The sequence below is a fragment of the Mercenaria mercenaria genome, chromosome 5 (assembly GCF_021730395.1).
Source record: "Mercenaria mercenaria strain notata chromosome 5, MADL_Memer_1, whole genome shotgun sequence".
NCBI classification, from domain to species: domain Eukaryota; kingdom Metazoa; phylum Mollusca; class Bivalvia; order Venerida; family Veneridae; genus Mercenaria; species Mercenaria mercenaria.
The window spans coordinates 10582693-10599280 of NC_069365.1; the positions used below are offsets into that span (position 1 = coordinate 10582693).

General features: G+C 34.6%; 1 protein-coding gene across 3 annotated transcripts in view; it reads left to right on the top strand.

Moving 5' to 3' along the window:
- Nucleotides 1-9173: 9173 nt before the first annotated feature.
- The window catches only part of LOC123558105 (ATP-binding cassette sub-family C member 5-like), a 28390-nt gene continuing 20975 nt past the window's right edge, over nt 9174-16588 (top strand). For 2 of the 3 annotated variants that reach the window (XM_053542642.1, XM_053542643.1), the window contains exons 1-10: nt 9180-9612; nt 9809-9976; nt 10310-10432; nt 12326-12490; nt 12972-13119; nt 13456-13603; nt 13833-13918; nt 14241-14414; nt 15226-15373; nt 16261-16409. In XM_053542642.1, coding sequence (XP_053398617.1) covers nt 9816-9976; nt 10310-10432; nt 12326-12490; nt 12972-13119; nt 13456-13603; nt 13833-13918; nt 14241-14414; nt 15226-15373; nt 16261-16409 — 1302 coding nt within the window. In that variant the 5' untranslated portion in view covers nt 9180-9612; nt 9809-9815. Of the gene's footprint in view, nt 9613-9808; nt 9977-10309; nt 10433-12325; nt 12491-12971; nt 13120-13455; nt 13604-13832; nt 13919-14240; nt 14415-15225; nt 15374-16260; nt 16410-16588 lie in introns of all 3 variants that reach the window. The other variant, XR_008370877.1, reaches the window with a different exon arrangement.

Below are 16588 nucleotides of genomic sequence, written 5' to 3' on the forward strand. Positions count from 1 at the left end.
CAATGATTTTCATTTTGATGAAGCAATTTGGATCCGCATTAATCTGAAAGGTAGTGACACTCTACTGTTGGGGAATATTTATCGTAGTCCGTCTTCTACTAAGGAAAACAGTAAACTATTACACGAGCTTATTAGTAAAGCAATTCAGTGTAAAGACACCCATTTTGTGTTAGTTGGTGACTTCAGTTATAAAAGTATTGATTGGGAGGCTTTGCAGTCTAATGACTCTGTTGACCACATCACTTTACACTTTATAGAGTGCATCAAGGATAACTTTTTATATCAGCGTGTGATGGGGAAAACTAGGCATAGGCAGGGCCAATCACCGTCGAGGTTAGATTTGATTTTTACTAATGAATGTGATATGATTAACGATCTAGAGTATCTTCCACCGATAGGTGCTATATAGTGACCACGCGTGTCTCTGTTTTAACTTCACATGCTATATTTCAAGAAGGGTCCAAAGTGAACCAAGATTTAACTTCTATAAGGGAAATTACGCCTCTGCGAGGCAGGAACTCTCAAATTTTAATTGGGACAGTATTGAGTCAGACGATATAAACACTTTCTGGGATAGTTTCACATCTGTATTAAATGAATGCGTCGATGCGAACATTCCTAAAGTAAATCCCTCCAACAGAACAAAGAAAAAAACATGGGTTGATAAGGAAGCACTAACCGCTATCTAGGCAAAAAAGAAGATTTGGAAGCAATATCGCATGTGTCAGACAAAACAAAACCATCAAAAATACGCTGCTAAAAGAAATCAAGCAACAAAGATTTGTCGTCAATCAAAGTTAAATTTTGAACGCCTTCTTGCAAAGAACATTAAATCTGATAGTAAATCCTTTTGGAATTACGTGCGTTCACAGTCAAAAACTCATAGTGGTATAAGCGATTTGAGAACTGAGGATGGATCACTATCAAATTCTGATCGACAGAAGGCAGAACTTTTGAGCTCGTTTTTCTCAAGTGTTTTTACCGATGAAGATTTGGATAATGTTCCAGAACTTGAAGATAGGGGGTTCATTGGCCCATTAATTAGTATTAACATGGATGCATCGCTTGTAAGAAAGAAATTAAATGCTTTAAAAATCAATAAATCTCCAGGCTTGGATCAGATTCACCCGTTGTTTTTAAAGGAACGCAGTGCTGAGATTAGTGACATAGTTTCTAAGCTTTTTACAATTTCTTTAGAGACTGGGATTTTACCAGATATATGGAAAAAGGCACAGGTAACACCAATTTTTAGGAAAGGGGATAAACATGTATGTGCGAATTACAGACCTGTAAGCTTAACAGTTATATTATGTAATGTTTTAGAATCGTTTGTTCGCGATGCAGTTATGAAACATATGGAAACCTTTGATCTTTTTACAAAGCAACAACATGGGTTTAGGTCAAACAGATCTTGTGTTACTCAGTTATTGGAAGTAATTGAGGAATGGTCAGATATCCTCGAAAAGGGTGGTGATCTGAATTGCATATACTTGGATTTTGCGAAGGCATTCGATACTGTTCCACATAAGAGGCTTCTAAATAAACTGTATGCTTATGGCATTAGGGGTAGTGTGTTAAGGTGGATTGAATTTTTTTTAAACAATCGTCAACAGCAAGTCCGCGTCGGTAATATGCACTCTAACTGGGCTGCAGTTAAAAGTGGTATCCCTCAGGGCAGTGTTTTAGGCCCTACATTATTTCTGATTTACATCAATGATTTGCCTGAGGTTGTTGAAAATATTGTAAAATCATTTGCTGACGACACTAAGTTGTATCGTGAAATATCAACTGACATGGATAGACAGAGTATACAGTCGGATTTATCAGCTTTATCAACTTGGTCAGATAAATGGCAACTAAAATTTAATGCCGGGAAATGCAAGTGTATGCATCTAGGGAAGAATAACAGTGGCGCACAGTATTATATGCCTGATAGCTCTGGAAATACCCCTATTGAAAATATCAAAAAAGAAAAGGATTTAGGATTAATCTTCGATGACGAACTCAGTTTTAATGAACATATTGCACAAAAAGTGAAAAAAGCCAACCAGTCTTTGGGGATGATCCGTAACACCTTTACTTCATTGGATGCTGATATTTTTCTTCCTCTGTACAAGAGTTTTGTCAGACCTCATCTTGAATACGCAAGTGTAGTGTGGACCCCAAAATTTAAAAAAGACATTATTTCAATTGAAAATGTCCAGAGGCGTGCTACAAAACTTGTGAGCGGAATGAAGGATTTTACATATGAAGAGAGACTTAAGAAATTAGGCCTGCCCACATTGTATTATCGACGTGAACGAGCTGATATTATACAACTTTTTAAGATAATGCATGGATATGACAAAGCCTATATTCCTAACATAAAGTTTTCAACATCTACGTCTACAAGAGGTCACTGTTACAAACTATCTAAAAATCACGTAAACAGTCTAGTGAGTCAACATAGGTTTTCCAACAGAGTCGTAAATAATTGGAACAATATGTCCCAACAGACAGTAGTAGCAGAAAATGTGAATGCCTTTAAGAGTGCACTAAACACAGAATGGAAAAATAAAGATAATAAATTCACCCTTCAGTAGACTATGAAAATATTTCACCAGCCTTAATGTGGTCGTACATGTGTAACATAAACTTTTATTGTGAATGTATGATTTAAATTGGGCCAACACGAGTTTCAACTCAGAAGACGGCTATCAACATCAAGGTAAATCAAAAGGTAAATAAGAGAGTCTTACTGGAATTATTTAGAAAATGTTATCTTTACCAGTGATTCAACAAAGGAAAAAAAGAAGTTTCATTCTTTTGTAAAACATAAGAAAAGTAAAAACAGTGGAATAGCACCACTGCATTCTGATGGAATAACATATACTTGTCAAACAAATTAAATGAACAGTTTGAGTCTGTTTTTTCAAAACCTAAACCCTTAAGTCTGAAAGTTTTGTCTGAATTATCAATTATTTGAATCTGGGAAAACTCAACCCTTACAAGATGTCATGTCTAATATCCGACCATTGAAAATGAAGGGGTACTTAAAAACTGCTTAAAGACCTAAATCCTCACAAGGCCTCAGGTCCAGATAAAATATCACCAAGACTCTTAAAAGAAACAAGCCTACAAATTGCCCCTTATTAGACTCACATTTTCATGTCTTCACTTAGTACTGGCAGTGTTCCGCAAGACTGGAGGACCCAGTATACAAAAAAGGCCCACGCAGCAAAGCCAGCAATTACAGGCCCATCTCTATTACTTGCATTGCATCCAAATTGATGGAACATATTTTAGTATCAAATATTATGAATCATCTAGATGATAAAAATTGCTTAATCCCTTCCAACATGGCTTCCGCTCAAAGCACAGCTGTGAATCTTAGTTAACTGCTTTTAGTCAGGAAATCTTCGATAACCTTGAAGCTGGTAAACAGACAGATCTCATTGTAATGGATTTTAGTAAAACGTTTGATAAAGTCTATCAGATGTTCTACCTGTAATGTCAGGGGTACCCTAAGGATCTGTTCTTGGCCTTGCCTTTTCCTAGCTTATATCAATGACCTGCCAGATTCACTAAAAAGTAGTGTAAGACTATTTTGCTGATGACACAGTAGTTTACCTCACTATTAATACCATTCATGATTGTGAGACTCTCCAGCAGGATTGTGGGAAAAGACCTGGTCCAGGGAGTTTAACCCTGATAAGTGCGAAGTGATTAGGATATCAAAAAATGGGAGAAAAACCATCACCTTTCCATATAAGTTACATAACCAAGAATTAAAAACTACTAGAATGCTAAGTATGCATCAGTGAGGACTTTAGCTGGAAATCACACTTACAAAATGCATCAAACAAGGCAAACAATACCCTTAAATACATAAAAAGAAATGTTCAAACAAACAATATAAAAATTAAAGAAACTGCGTATAAAACACATGTTCGCCCCCTCTCCCTATAGAATATTGCTCAACTGTTTGGCATCCATGGCAAAAAAAATCTAACATGAAATTAAGAGTGCAGAGGGCTGCAGCCAGATATGTTCTCAACGATTATGACTTTAGATCAAGTGTCACTGAAATGTTATCTGTACTTAAATGGCAAACGTTAGAAACAAGGAGAAATTTCACATCCCAAATTATGTTGTATAAAATCTATCACTCCTTTGTCTGTGTAGATAGGAACAATAAATTTCATATTCCCTTCTCTCATACACAGTATCACATGAATTCATTCTTTCCTAGTGGAACATCCTACCACATCACGTAAAATCCAGTGTTACTCTTAACGAGTTTAGGAGTGACCTTAGCCAAAGCCAAAGGACCTATGAAATTCAGTCATAGTTTTTTATGGGTGGCGGTAACCGCCAAAATTAGTAAATATACAATCCATTCATAAACAAGTCAGTCAGTACAGTGTATTGGCGGTTACCGCCGCCCATAAAAAACTATAACTGAATTTCATAGGTCCTTTGGCTTTAAACTATACTCGTTCACTCAAGCTCCGCCAGACCGCAGAAACCAGCCTTTGATGTTCGCCGTCACTGCTAACTTCATGGTCAGCTTTTACCGAGATTTTGCAAGAATTCTCTCCCTTAATTATTGACCGTGTTAAAGCAATTCCCTTCAAATGGATTGCCTCCCTTACATTAGCTAAAGTCGTGTCATTCGTGACCTAATCAATAATTCTTTGTCATGGATTTTGCATTGATCTAATATTTTGCTTTAGGTGATACACGGAAATTAAGCTCGCATGTTGCTCCATAGAAAGCAACAGAACATGTAGCCAGTTTTTGATATAAATCATGTTGTTTTATAGATTCATATAGAAGTATTATTCATGTAAAGATATAAAACATTTCTGTAAAAAACCATTATGTTAGCTTATGATATTGCGAAATTCGTGTTGTCATGTAACAGAAAATGAAAACATTTAAATAAATTTCTTTTCTTTTGAAACTTTGAATCCCGGCAAACATTGAAATCCGAAAATTATTTCATAAACGAGCTTTCCCACAAACACATGTATACATAATAGTTTTCCTCGAGAAAAACGAAACTTGTGTGAAGATACATGTATTCCCATTTTGACTGACTGTTCTTGTCCATATAACGGTACTTTTGTTTAACTTTCATGCCTAGAAGTTTACTCTTTAAAACATGATAAAATAAAGTAATAAACTAAGCAATACTGTATTTGACAGGCAATAACAAACATAAAAAAACATACATGTTACTAAAACACGCACACACATGTTTTATTAACTGGTCTTGATCCAAGCTTTTCCATAGAAATCAAAGAAAGAAAGAATCGATTGAATTATGAATAAAGTTTCTGATTTTTTTCTGATCAGCATTGCTGCAAGTGTATCATAGAGATTCTAACTCATTTTTTTAAACAATTAGCTTTGATTCATCCTGTCTACTTATTTATAGTGTCTAAGTTACTTGATTATACATAAATCAAATATGCTATTCAGATATGTGTTTGTACATACTATACAATTCAATCATAAAATAAAATTTATCGTGTAAACTAAGTCTTTAGCTGTAAAGGTGGCTGTTTTTCATGCTTCCCACGAACAAAACCGTGACAAAAAATGTAGGTCGTACTAAAGAGATAATCCTACCGTGCAAACTCATGGAAAGCGTGCCATTTTTTTTTTCAAGCTTGGATTTCATTTCTAAAATAGACATGATATTGCGCGTCTGTTAATTTCACCCTTTCTTTGCACATCGTGGAAACCATGCTGTGTCTTTTGTTTAAATAAATGTACACATTCTCTCCCCCCTCTCACCAGCGTTCAATGAGCGCCTAACTTGCAAATTACACTATTTCATTAGAAAATTATTCGTTGAAGTAATTTTTTTCCTGTCGTCGAATGTTTCAATATTCCAAAGATATTTAGCTTTCAGTCGGAAATTATGTAATTTATGTTGATTCGTATTGTTCTCATAAACAGTTTGGTGAAAAATCAAAGCTCTGTTCTATTTTGTTCTTTTCAATTTTTCAATTTTTTTTTACTAATTAGACAATTATGAACGTTATTATTTCAAAAGACTATATTGAATCGTACGTCAGTTATTGGTAAATGCAGTTCCGTAAATTAACAAGGTTTAAGTTACATCAGAACTTTAAGAAATCCACAGGTTTTTTTTTATTTCTTGATACATTTTGAAGTAAAATGGAAGCAAGAAGCCTTTACCCTATTACACTTAAAATTATATTATTGTAGTGTTTATAAAGTCAAGAATACCTACATATGTGATAATAAATTGTCATGCTTTGGAAAATATGATTTATTTGCCTCTAAAGTAAAAGAAATTGAACAGTTTACTGTTTTGCACTATATGTTCAATATAAGCGACGGTGATACTTTTAAAACAAAATTGGAAGCAAGAAGATGTTCAGTTAGAATAAATATTTTCACATTAAATTGAAGAAAAGAAATTGAAGTTTATTGTCATATCTGGTAAAATATTCACAAACCAAAAGACATATTTGAAATTAATCATTAAAAATAAATTTCCTATATAATCTATTGCTCAAAGTAATACTAATAGGGAAACCAATATTGATTATCGGATAATTTTCAAGGAACAACCTACTACGATAAGCCAGTCAAATATAATAAAAGCTGGGGATGGCTGTGAAAGCTGGTAAAGTCACATCAATTGGCCGAGAACGGCGGGCGGAAACTATACAGTCTTTAGCTGTAAGACTGAATGAATTTGGCAACGAATTGAACGAAATGACTTTTGCCAGTATCTTTTCGCAAGGCATGGTTATGACTGTACTTAAAGAAATAAATCACAAGGAGGCATTACAGAACGAATATTTACTTGTACACTATGCTAACTTTGAGGCGATGGTCAGTTGTCTAGTCCAATATGTTATTATTCTCCATATGGTACATTCACATGTGTATTATGGCACGATAAAGAAATGCCATGGTGTTCAAGCTGTAGTAACGTTTTGGCAGAATTGACTTAGCGATAAATATTTATTGCTGTGTATTGCTAGTGTTTTACTTCAATAAGGCATGGTCGTAAATTCAATGTTACGTGCTTGCATGTGGAATGTACTAAATTTTTACATGTGACCAAAAGATCTAGTGTATTGACATAAGGCAATTGATAACATCAGTCTGTCAGTCCCATCACCACGCTCGATTCAACTACGCCATACAAAAGAAAGGCTTGCCTGTTCTTTTTTAATTAATGTATGTCAGAAAAGTGTAATCTTTAGGTCCGAACAACATATCACACGTGTCAACAGTTCATCTCTTGCATGACAGATAGGATTTTCCCGTGTGTTTTTTCCGAGGCTGGAAGAACTCGTCTTACATCCTGGTTTGTAAGATCACTCTCCTATGATGGAATGGACCTATCGCTGATAGATAACTAGGAAGTTACTGGAAAGAACAACTAGGAGGCTTCCTTGGCGAAGACGACACTCAGCTGAAACACAGAATATTTACTGAGGACTTGTCCAGTCCAGACGCAAGTTCTAAGACGGTCGTGTTAAAATACGACACGAGAATTTTTGTAGTGTTTTTTTATACTAATTACTGTATAGATACATGAATGGATGTGAACTGGAATGTATTCAGTGCTCCTCTTCCGATGTTAAATTGTAGACAGGTTAGTAAGCAGGTGGACTGACAGAACCATTATGTACAAGAAGTTGCCACCATTCCAGTTAATTGAGAGAATAACTATCGTAGGAAGCTATGCAGAGATTGTTGCCGTTATTGGTACACATTATTAATAAAATTTCATACAAACAATGCATTAAAGAAAACTTATCTTTGAACATTTAACTGTTATTTTTATGTTATTTTTGTTGTTGTTGTTGTTGTTGTTGTCATTTTTGTATGCGCAAAACAAAACTTTGATTGATAACTACATGTGTTTTAACCTTATCATATTATCTATTTATATGTATGTTACAAGTGCAATGACGTCGGATTAAGTATCTCGTTGGTAAAATCTCTATATAAAATAGGTTAAGAAAGAATAAATCTTTATGTCTCAGCAGAAAAAAAAACAAACAAACAAGAATGCATTAAACAGACTATTACCATGAGTGGTCTCTTTTCAATAGCGAATTTATTAAACTTGTTGAATAAAATTGGAAGCTTTGCTGATGATTTTATTATTTTGTTTTAGGCCTACTCATTCAATAAATTAAATATAATAAGACACTCATGTGCATGATATCATTTATATGTGTAAAAATTAGGTGTCGCTTAGAACTTGCTAGGTATATGCTATCATGACAGCCTTTAGCTTGTAATAAATGAAAACAAGATCTTCATTAAAACACAATAATTTGCATTTATATATACATTCTAATATGCATGTCTCTGTTAAGGATAACATGGTGTAATAGCTATATTTCATATCTTGTAACTGGATGGTAATATTCAAATGAAATTTGGTCACTTTAAAGACATTCAAAATTAAAAACGTTTCACCGAGAGATTTTTCAAATTTTATCATTTTGGGGGGAGATAATCGTATTGAAGTTAACATTGATGTCTATGGAAAATATATAATTTCTTTGATTATGAGAATCTGAACTTTAGTTTCGAGAAAATTTTAAGGTAGAAAGCTGCATTATATGATTCTGATCCAAATTTCAAAAAGAAATCTAAAATTCCCCGTAGGGAAAAGGAGAAAATTATCTTTTTCTAGTTTTCAGGGGAGATAACTCATGAAAAACCAAAATTATCAGGGGAGGTAATCTAAAGGATTTTTTTGAGAACTTCTGTCACTATTTAACTTGTCAATATGCACCTTATTTCTATCGTTTGACATTTTCAAAGCTTGCATTATCAAGTTGTATGTATGCTTTTGGTGATATTGAGGCCTATTATGGGTAGTCATCCTTAAATCACACTTAGCTAGAATGACGTCACGTTAACGTGCGGTGACGTCAATGTTTTTGTTGCGACCAAGAAAGAGCGCTACTATATTTTATCTACAGTTTTAGATTAATGGCATTTTATAATCGAAATAATGGATAGCAAAATCGTGTTTTAACACTATTTATACACTTGGGCGGTAATACGTCGTACAAATATTTCACGAGGGCTGTGCCTTCGTGAAATTATTACGCCCGGCGTATAACCACCCATCGTGCATAAGTTAATAGTGTTAAAACACTCTTGCTATAAATTATTTCTTAATTCATACGTCTGTAATTTGATAGTTAACTTATATAACGTTCTACTGAACTTGGCTTTAATTACAGAGATACGTTTATGAGATGATGCGTACACACAACTGCTATTCGAAACGGACTGCCGAGTTGGAAAGAATGAAACCGGGATGTTTCACCACTTACGTGCAGTTTCTAGGACATATTGTGAAATGATGGTCATTTTCAAGTACAGAAAAATCGAATTCAGAGTCATTTATCCTGCGATCAGACAATATCTGCGAGTTAATGAATGCGTATACATGAAGTTGTATAAATATGTGGGATAGTTTAATAAACGTGCCGCATCACTCACTAAGAATAGATGTGACCTGGTGATTAACGTTGTATTTAAATAAAATTTCATCACATACTGGATCAAATTCATTAATGTTCAATAAAACAGCTACAGAAAGTTACGGTAAGTGTTTCTTCATTTTGTATATTCTTTTCCTTACACTCATTTATGTTTAAGCAAAATTATGCTGAAATTCATTGAATATCTTCCACTATAACATTATATTCATAAGTATCCAAACCTATCATTTTTTATAGCGAGTCTTTTGATTATTTGTAAAATGGTATATTTTGTTGAACAAATCTTTCTCCAATTACAGAAAATCAATGTCAAGTTCAAGATTAGCAAGGAGGCGGAGTTCCGCGGGGAGCCTGGTGATCCCGGAGTCAGAGACCGACAGACGAGTGTCACTGACAGGTTACTCAAACATTGTACTCGATGTTTCCGTCAACAGTCAGCAACAAGATGAAGACAAAAGTAAAGTCAGGTAGGAGTTTTAAATTCAGATACAAGAATAATAGAAGCTCTCAAGTCAGTTTCTATTCGGGATCTTATTTTACCAGTAGATGTTTGCGAAACCGCGAAATACACATAATTCGCCCTCTGAACAAAACTCAAATATACGAACCACAGTATTATCATTTTACTTTATGAGAAATCACTATAACACATCGCTTTAGCATTTATTCTGAATTTAGTCTGCTACCAAATGATATACTGTATAAAAATGTACGTGTGTTTACAAAAAAAAAGAACTTTTCAGCTTTAGCCAGACAATTACTCTTCTAACATGCTAAAGTAGCATGAAATATCATTTCAGAGTTCGATTTGCTGAGCTACCAGCAGTGGGTTTGGATATGTCTGGATACGGTGTGGACAAACCTATGAAAAGAAAATATTCCGTGGCATTGCAGACTCTTAAACCTTTTAGACCGTCCTCAAAGTGAGTAAACCTCTGTTTTATTATATGACAATACTTTGTCGTATATGTATTGACCAAAGCATGCCAGTGTTGATTACAGTCGTGATAAAATAATATTATTTTAATAATGTTAGTGTCAATCTTATATCTTGTTCTAATATATGCAAGATCACGCCGTAGAGTTTGGAAGGGAATATCGTCCTACTTATTAAGTAAACCAGACGTACATATCGCAATCAGGCACGTCGTATACCATCATAATTTGAGCTACGCCATGTGAAAACCAGCATCCGCACAGTCTGGTCAGGATCCATGCTGTTCGCTTTCAGGTCTATTGCAATTAGAGAAAACGTTAGCGAACAGCATTGATCCTGACCAGACTGCGCGGATGCGCATGTTGGTCTGGATCCATGCTAATCGCAAATACACTACGTTGGTTTTCTCATGTCGTGGCTCATTTCATCATGAAGTTGTAAAATGTTAAAAATAGTTATCATCCCCACCTGATAAAATATTTTATAGTCCACCTAAGTATAACAGTATCATCACGGTAAACAACAATGGTTTAACGTCAAGACAATGCGACGTCATACACAATTTACTACGAAAAATTACCAAAGGCTACAGATATTTGTATTTAATTTTTATACTTATAAGTAGACTGGATTTAATAATAAAACAATTGTTGCCTTTTAGGTTCGGTCGATATTTATAAGTTATAAGCTTTGTATCGGGAAATATGCACGAGTTCTTCAGCGGGAATATTGCGCGACTTAAGGAGCGCAATATTTTCGCTGATGAACGAGTGCATATTTCCCGATGCAAAGATAATAACCTTTTTATTACATACGCATATACACGTATAAATATTATGTAAATATCATAAATATGTTCAATAGCCTGAATAGGATTGACAATTCTGAACTAAATAGAAAAAATAGTGCAACAACACACACTGAATTACGTCACGCACCCGATATGAAATTCAGGCGTAAGTGTATGGAAAAATATTGACGTTTCCGGTACCAGTGTAACTTAACGGGGAATAGAAACGAGTATGTAGTAAATGGATTTATCGACCTGATAAAAGCGATATCGACCGAGGGCGCATACCGCTTTTATCAGGTCGATAAATCCGCTTATCGATCTCACTAAAAGGCAATAATTGTATAATATGTTTTTACATCCTCCTAAACCTTAAAAGAAAACAAAACAGAAACATGTATATTTTTCTGTATTTATGCTCAGTCTGATGACTAAAATGTAGTTTGACGTCCGTTTAAGTGGAGCACCTGATTCTCTTTATTAGAAATAATAGTCGCTTGAAACTTATTGGACATTTGTTAGTACAGCATGTTAATGTCATCATTAAATGTTTGATAGAAAGATATTCCCGGTACATTTTAGTGTAGAGAAATAGTCGAAGCTTTACTAAAGACAACCATCTGATTCAAAACAGAAAAAATAACCTGCCTGGAAAGATTACCGCTTTCGCTTCCTAATTGCTTATCAACGATGCACTTTTATTTGCTGCTATAAACAAAGACAACAGTTTTAATTTCAATAATTAATATTCATAAATCTGTTTAAAGCCCTGCTCCCGTCCTACCTTTTAACCTTGAATTGTCACTGATAAAGCATGGAAATCCTGACTCTGAACAGTGACGCCTGTCATAATAGAGTCTATTTTATATAAAATTCTATATGAAATACCTGTGGTTTTGCATGCTAAAGTGTGGCACATGGCCGTTAACTGTTACCTATTGTATTCATGGGTTGCATACACACAAAAGAATTTGAATAGCAGCGGAGCAAGGCTTTAAGTGTAGATACAAATGGCGTTTTCCCACCTTTCAAACTAGTGTATATATAAGAGAACCCCATTTCAACAAAAATATGATTTTCATATTGTAGAGACGGTAAACTGCCTATCAATAAAGTAGGATTCTTTTCCTACCTGTTTGTCACATGGTTATCTCCCCTGGTCTGGAAAATGTTTCGGAATCGATCGCAGCCTGTAGCTGAAGGCGATATTTGGGAATGTTCAGATCAGGAAGGCGTTGCTGCTAACACAGAAAGGTATCCCAGAATACAATAACTGAATATCGAAAATTAACTTATTATTCAACTGTGTCATTTACTAATCGAATGGCTTACAGGTCAGTCAGAAGTAAGGGTTAATAGTTTAGACTATTGACCGGTTGTGCGTTTTGTTACATGACATCAGACTTTTGACCCACATGGCTAGAGTATAGACCAGTCATACAGCACAAACTATGGACCGGCATCCTATTATTTTTGGAAATAAATTCTATCATTTGTGAACTTCCTTATGGAAATCACTGCGTCAGCTGTCAACCAACAGAGTTTTTATAGCAAAGTGGTAGCATGCTGATGACATTTATAATACAATACAGTTTATCTGTAAGGGCATGTTTCGACGTCATTTAGCTAAAAATCCTTTGAGAACTATTTTAAAGTTTCCTTTTTTTAATATTTGTATTGTCCTCTTTACAATATTTTCAAGTTATGGTAATGATAACACTATTTTCTTTTACAGAATGGTTCGACTTTGGAACGAAGAGATAGAGAAACGTGGAGAGAAAAAGGCGTCCTTTATAAATGTGTGGATACAATTTATTCGCACGAGAACTTTGATAACATTGAGTATTCTTACTCTAAACGCTCTGGCCACATTTACGTCTTCAGTAGGTTATCATCATTATCACTATTATAACTATCCCTGTAAGAAATACCATGACTAGATTTAGACTTATGTACGCGGCTTCAAAAGCTACGAATAATTTGAGAATTTTTCCTTCTTTCTTCTACAACTTCAATAATTGCTATGTTAAAGACGAGAAATACGATGTTACGTGTACGACTGAGGGAACGACTAAGACCCTTGCGACTGCGTTTGCTACGACTTATGCTTAACAATGGCTGCCTCAAACAGGATCTAAAAGATTTGTTCTTCCAGTTTTGTTTGCCTTCTCTTTTGCAGAGTTGTTAATTGCTTATATGGGGATCTATTCTGATTGCAGGCTTTCCTCGTAAATCAAGTAGTTGGATACCTGGAGTCAACGGAAGACAATATAGCATTCGGCTTGGGGTTGACAGCGGCAATGCTTGGTTGTGAAATGATTAGAGCTATTTCATTTTCTACACTTATGATATTCAGTGCCCAGACTGGTAATAACTTTATAAGTTTAAGCCCCAATAACTTTGTGTGAAAGGCTGTTTAATCCAAGATGTGATTATATAAAACTCTTCCTACTTCTATTCTTGTCGCTAAGTGTTACTGTTCTAAGAGAAAAAAGAAAAGATAGAAAAAACACGATATTTTGTGAAATGCTAAAGGAATGCGTTTAAATTATCTATGTAATAAAGGAATGATAAGTTTGTCAATTTTGTATTCTAGGAACGAGGTTCCGGTCAGGGTTTATGGGAATCATGTACGATAAGCTGCTTAAATTGAGAGTGGTCAAAGGAAAAACGAACTCTGAGGTTCATGCGCATGATTAATTTATCTTTCTATAAGGGACAATAAAATAACTTTCATAGAGTTAACGTTTCTTTTCAGAATGCTTTTGAAGTAAGATAGAGACTAAAACGTACACGATGTATAGATAGAATTAAATATAACTTTCAATAAAAGAAATAATTATGTGATTGTTATGGCAAAAAAATGCGCAGTGTAGTTTTTATGCACTTGTAATAATATAGCATACTATAAATGCAGCAACGTTTCTAAACTTTTTATTGTGAATTTTACTACAATGAAACAAGGTTTGATTTACAGCCTTCTTTTCCTTTGTATTCTCCGCAGATAATAAATATATTCAGCGTTGATTCTTACCGTGTATACATGGCTACGTGGGCTGTAACGTTCCTGATTTCTGTACCAATCTACCTTATTATTGGCACCGTGTATTGCTACACTTTGATCGGCTACTGGTGTTTCGTCTCAATTGGAACTTTTGTTGTTTGTTATTTTGGGCAGGTAATTTCCATTTACCCTCTGACATTTTTTTCCTGTATATCTCGTTTTGTCAAATTGTGTTTGTCTCCAATTGAAAAATATAGTTGCTAAACCATGTCAATATTTCCACTTCACCAGCATAGCATCCGGTAGTGTACGGAGTTTGGTACCATACGCTTTGACTCCTCCTCAGAAATGTTTCGTTTACATTAGGGACAAAATGACAGAAGTATCTTGTTTTCTATGGTGTGTATCACTAAAGTACAACACGTACATGCTTCAAGTGTAGACATAAGAAACATGATATTCTCCAATCAAACACATTATTACCCTGAGAAGAAATGCACGGATGTGCAGTATTATATATGGCAGTATATACAAATGTACTATAATAGTCTGGCAACGTCTAATTAGTTTACAGCAAGCAGAAAATGTGACATTTGTGAATACAATCCTTGCTTTATTACGAAAGTCTTCTGGTTATTATTTTCATAAAAATCATATTTATCATACATTTTAAATTATATGGATCATTCAATCAGAACAAGTAAATCTTTTCTAATCGTTGTCGTCTTGACTCACAGACATAAAACGCATTCGAAATAAAAAACATCATTATACTTATAGAACTGTCTAAATCATCTGCCATATATCAAACCACATTGTAAATTTTACCGACGAAAAGTCTTGAAATATTTGTTTCATCATAAGAAAATTTCTGACCTGCTTTGCTTTGCAGTCATCACCTCAGTTCAATGTTACTACACATTTTGTCAATACATTGTTATATAGTATCAACGTTTATTAATCAAGTCATTGTTTTTGCTTTCAGACACTCCTGACAAAATTCATCTCGACTTTGCGAAAACAATGTGCACAATACACAGATTTGAGAGTAAGAAGGATGGGAGAAATTTTGAATAGCATGAAGTTCATTAAAATGTATGCCTGGGAGAAGCCATTCAATGATGCTATCATAGGTATCTATCAAATCATTTGAATACATTTATGTGAGGAGTTGTTCTACAATGCTGTTGTAATATCCTTCAAATCATTAAAATGTTGGCATGGGAGCAGCCATTCAATGATACTGTCATAGGTATTTGTCAAATCATATGAATATATGCACGTGAGAAGTCGTTCTACGCTGCTGATATAATATCTTCCAAAGCATTAAAATGTAGGCATAAGGAATTCTTTAAATGATGCATTCATCAAAATCTGTCAAATCCTAACCATTTGTGCCGGGAAAAGGACACTAAGATCGATGTCACAAACCAATTATGTTAAGGTGAAGACAATGAATGCTTCATCATAGATATCTATCAGTTCATTGAAATTTAGGCATTTAAGAAGTCATTCAAGGATGCTATCGCAGCGGAGAACCTATTCAGTTATGATAATATAGGTTTCTGTTTGGTCATTAAAATGCATTAATATGTTTGCATGGGAGAAGCAATTCAATGATGCTTTCCTGGTATTTGTCAAAATCATTCAAATATAGGCATGATAATTAAGCCATTCAGTGTTGCTTCTAGAGGTATCTATAAAATTATAAAATTTCAGCATAGGAGAATTGATACTGCTATCATGTTTCTTTCAAAGATTATACGCGAAAAAAGCTATTCGTTGATGCTATCATCGCGTCGCCGGCTAAAACCTTTACTTTGAAACTGAAAGTTGGTCAAATTATGAATATAAGAACATTTTTGTTTTGTAAATTATCTTTAAAATGCCAAATCAAGAAATGCCCGAGTCGGGAATCAAACCCCGGTCGCCACAGTATTTAAACTTTTCCTGCGGTCTTAACCAATATACCACAGAGGAAAGATAAAACTCTTTTAAGAACTCTGCGTTCCGATTTCAGATGTTCGCAAGTCTGAGCAGAAATACATGCTGTACTCAGCCTTGTTGAATGCCGTTATTGGATCAATCATTCCTGTCACACCGACAATAGCGTCAGTTATAACAATAACAATATATACTGCTGCCGGGAATAACCTCACGGCGTCAACGGTAAATAACACTATATACAATGTAATTGCAGTAATAATATACACTTCTGCCGGCAATAACGTCACGGCGTCAACGGTAAGTTACACTATATACAATGTAATTGCAATAACAGTTTACACTTCTGCCGGCAATAATCTCACGGCGTCAACGGTAAGTTACACTATATACAATGTAATTGC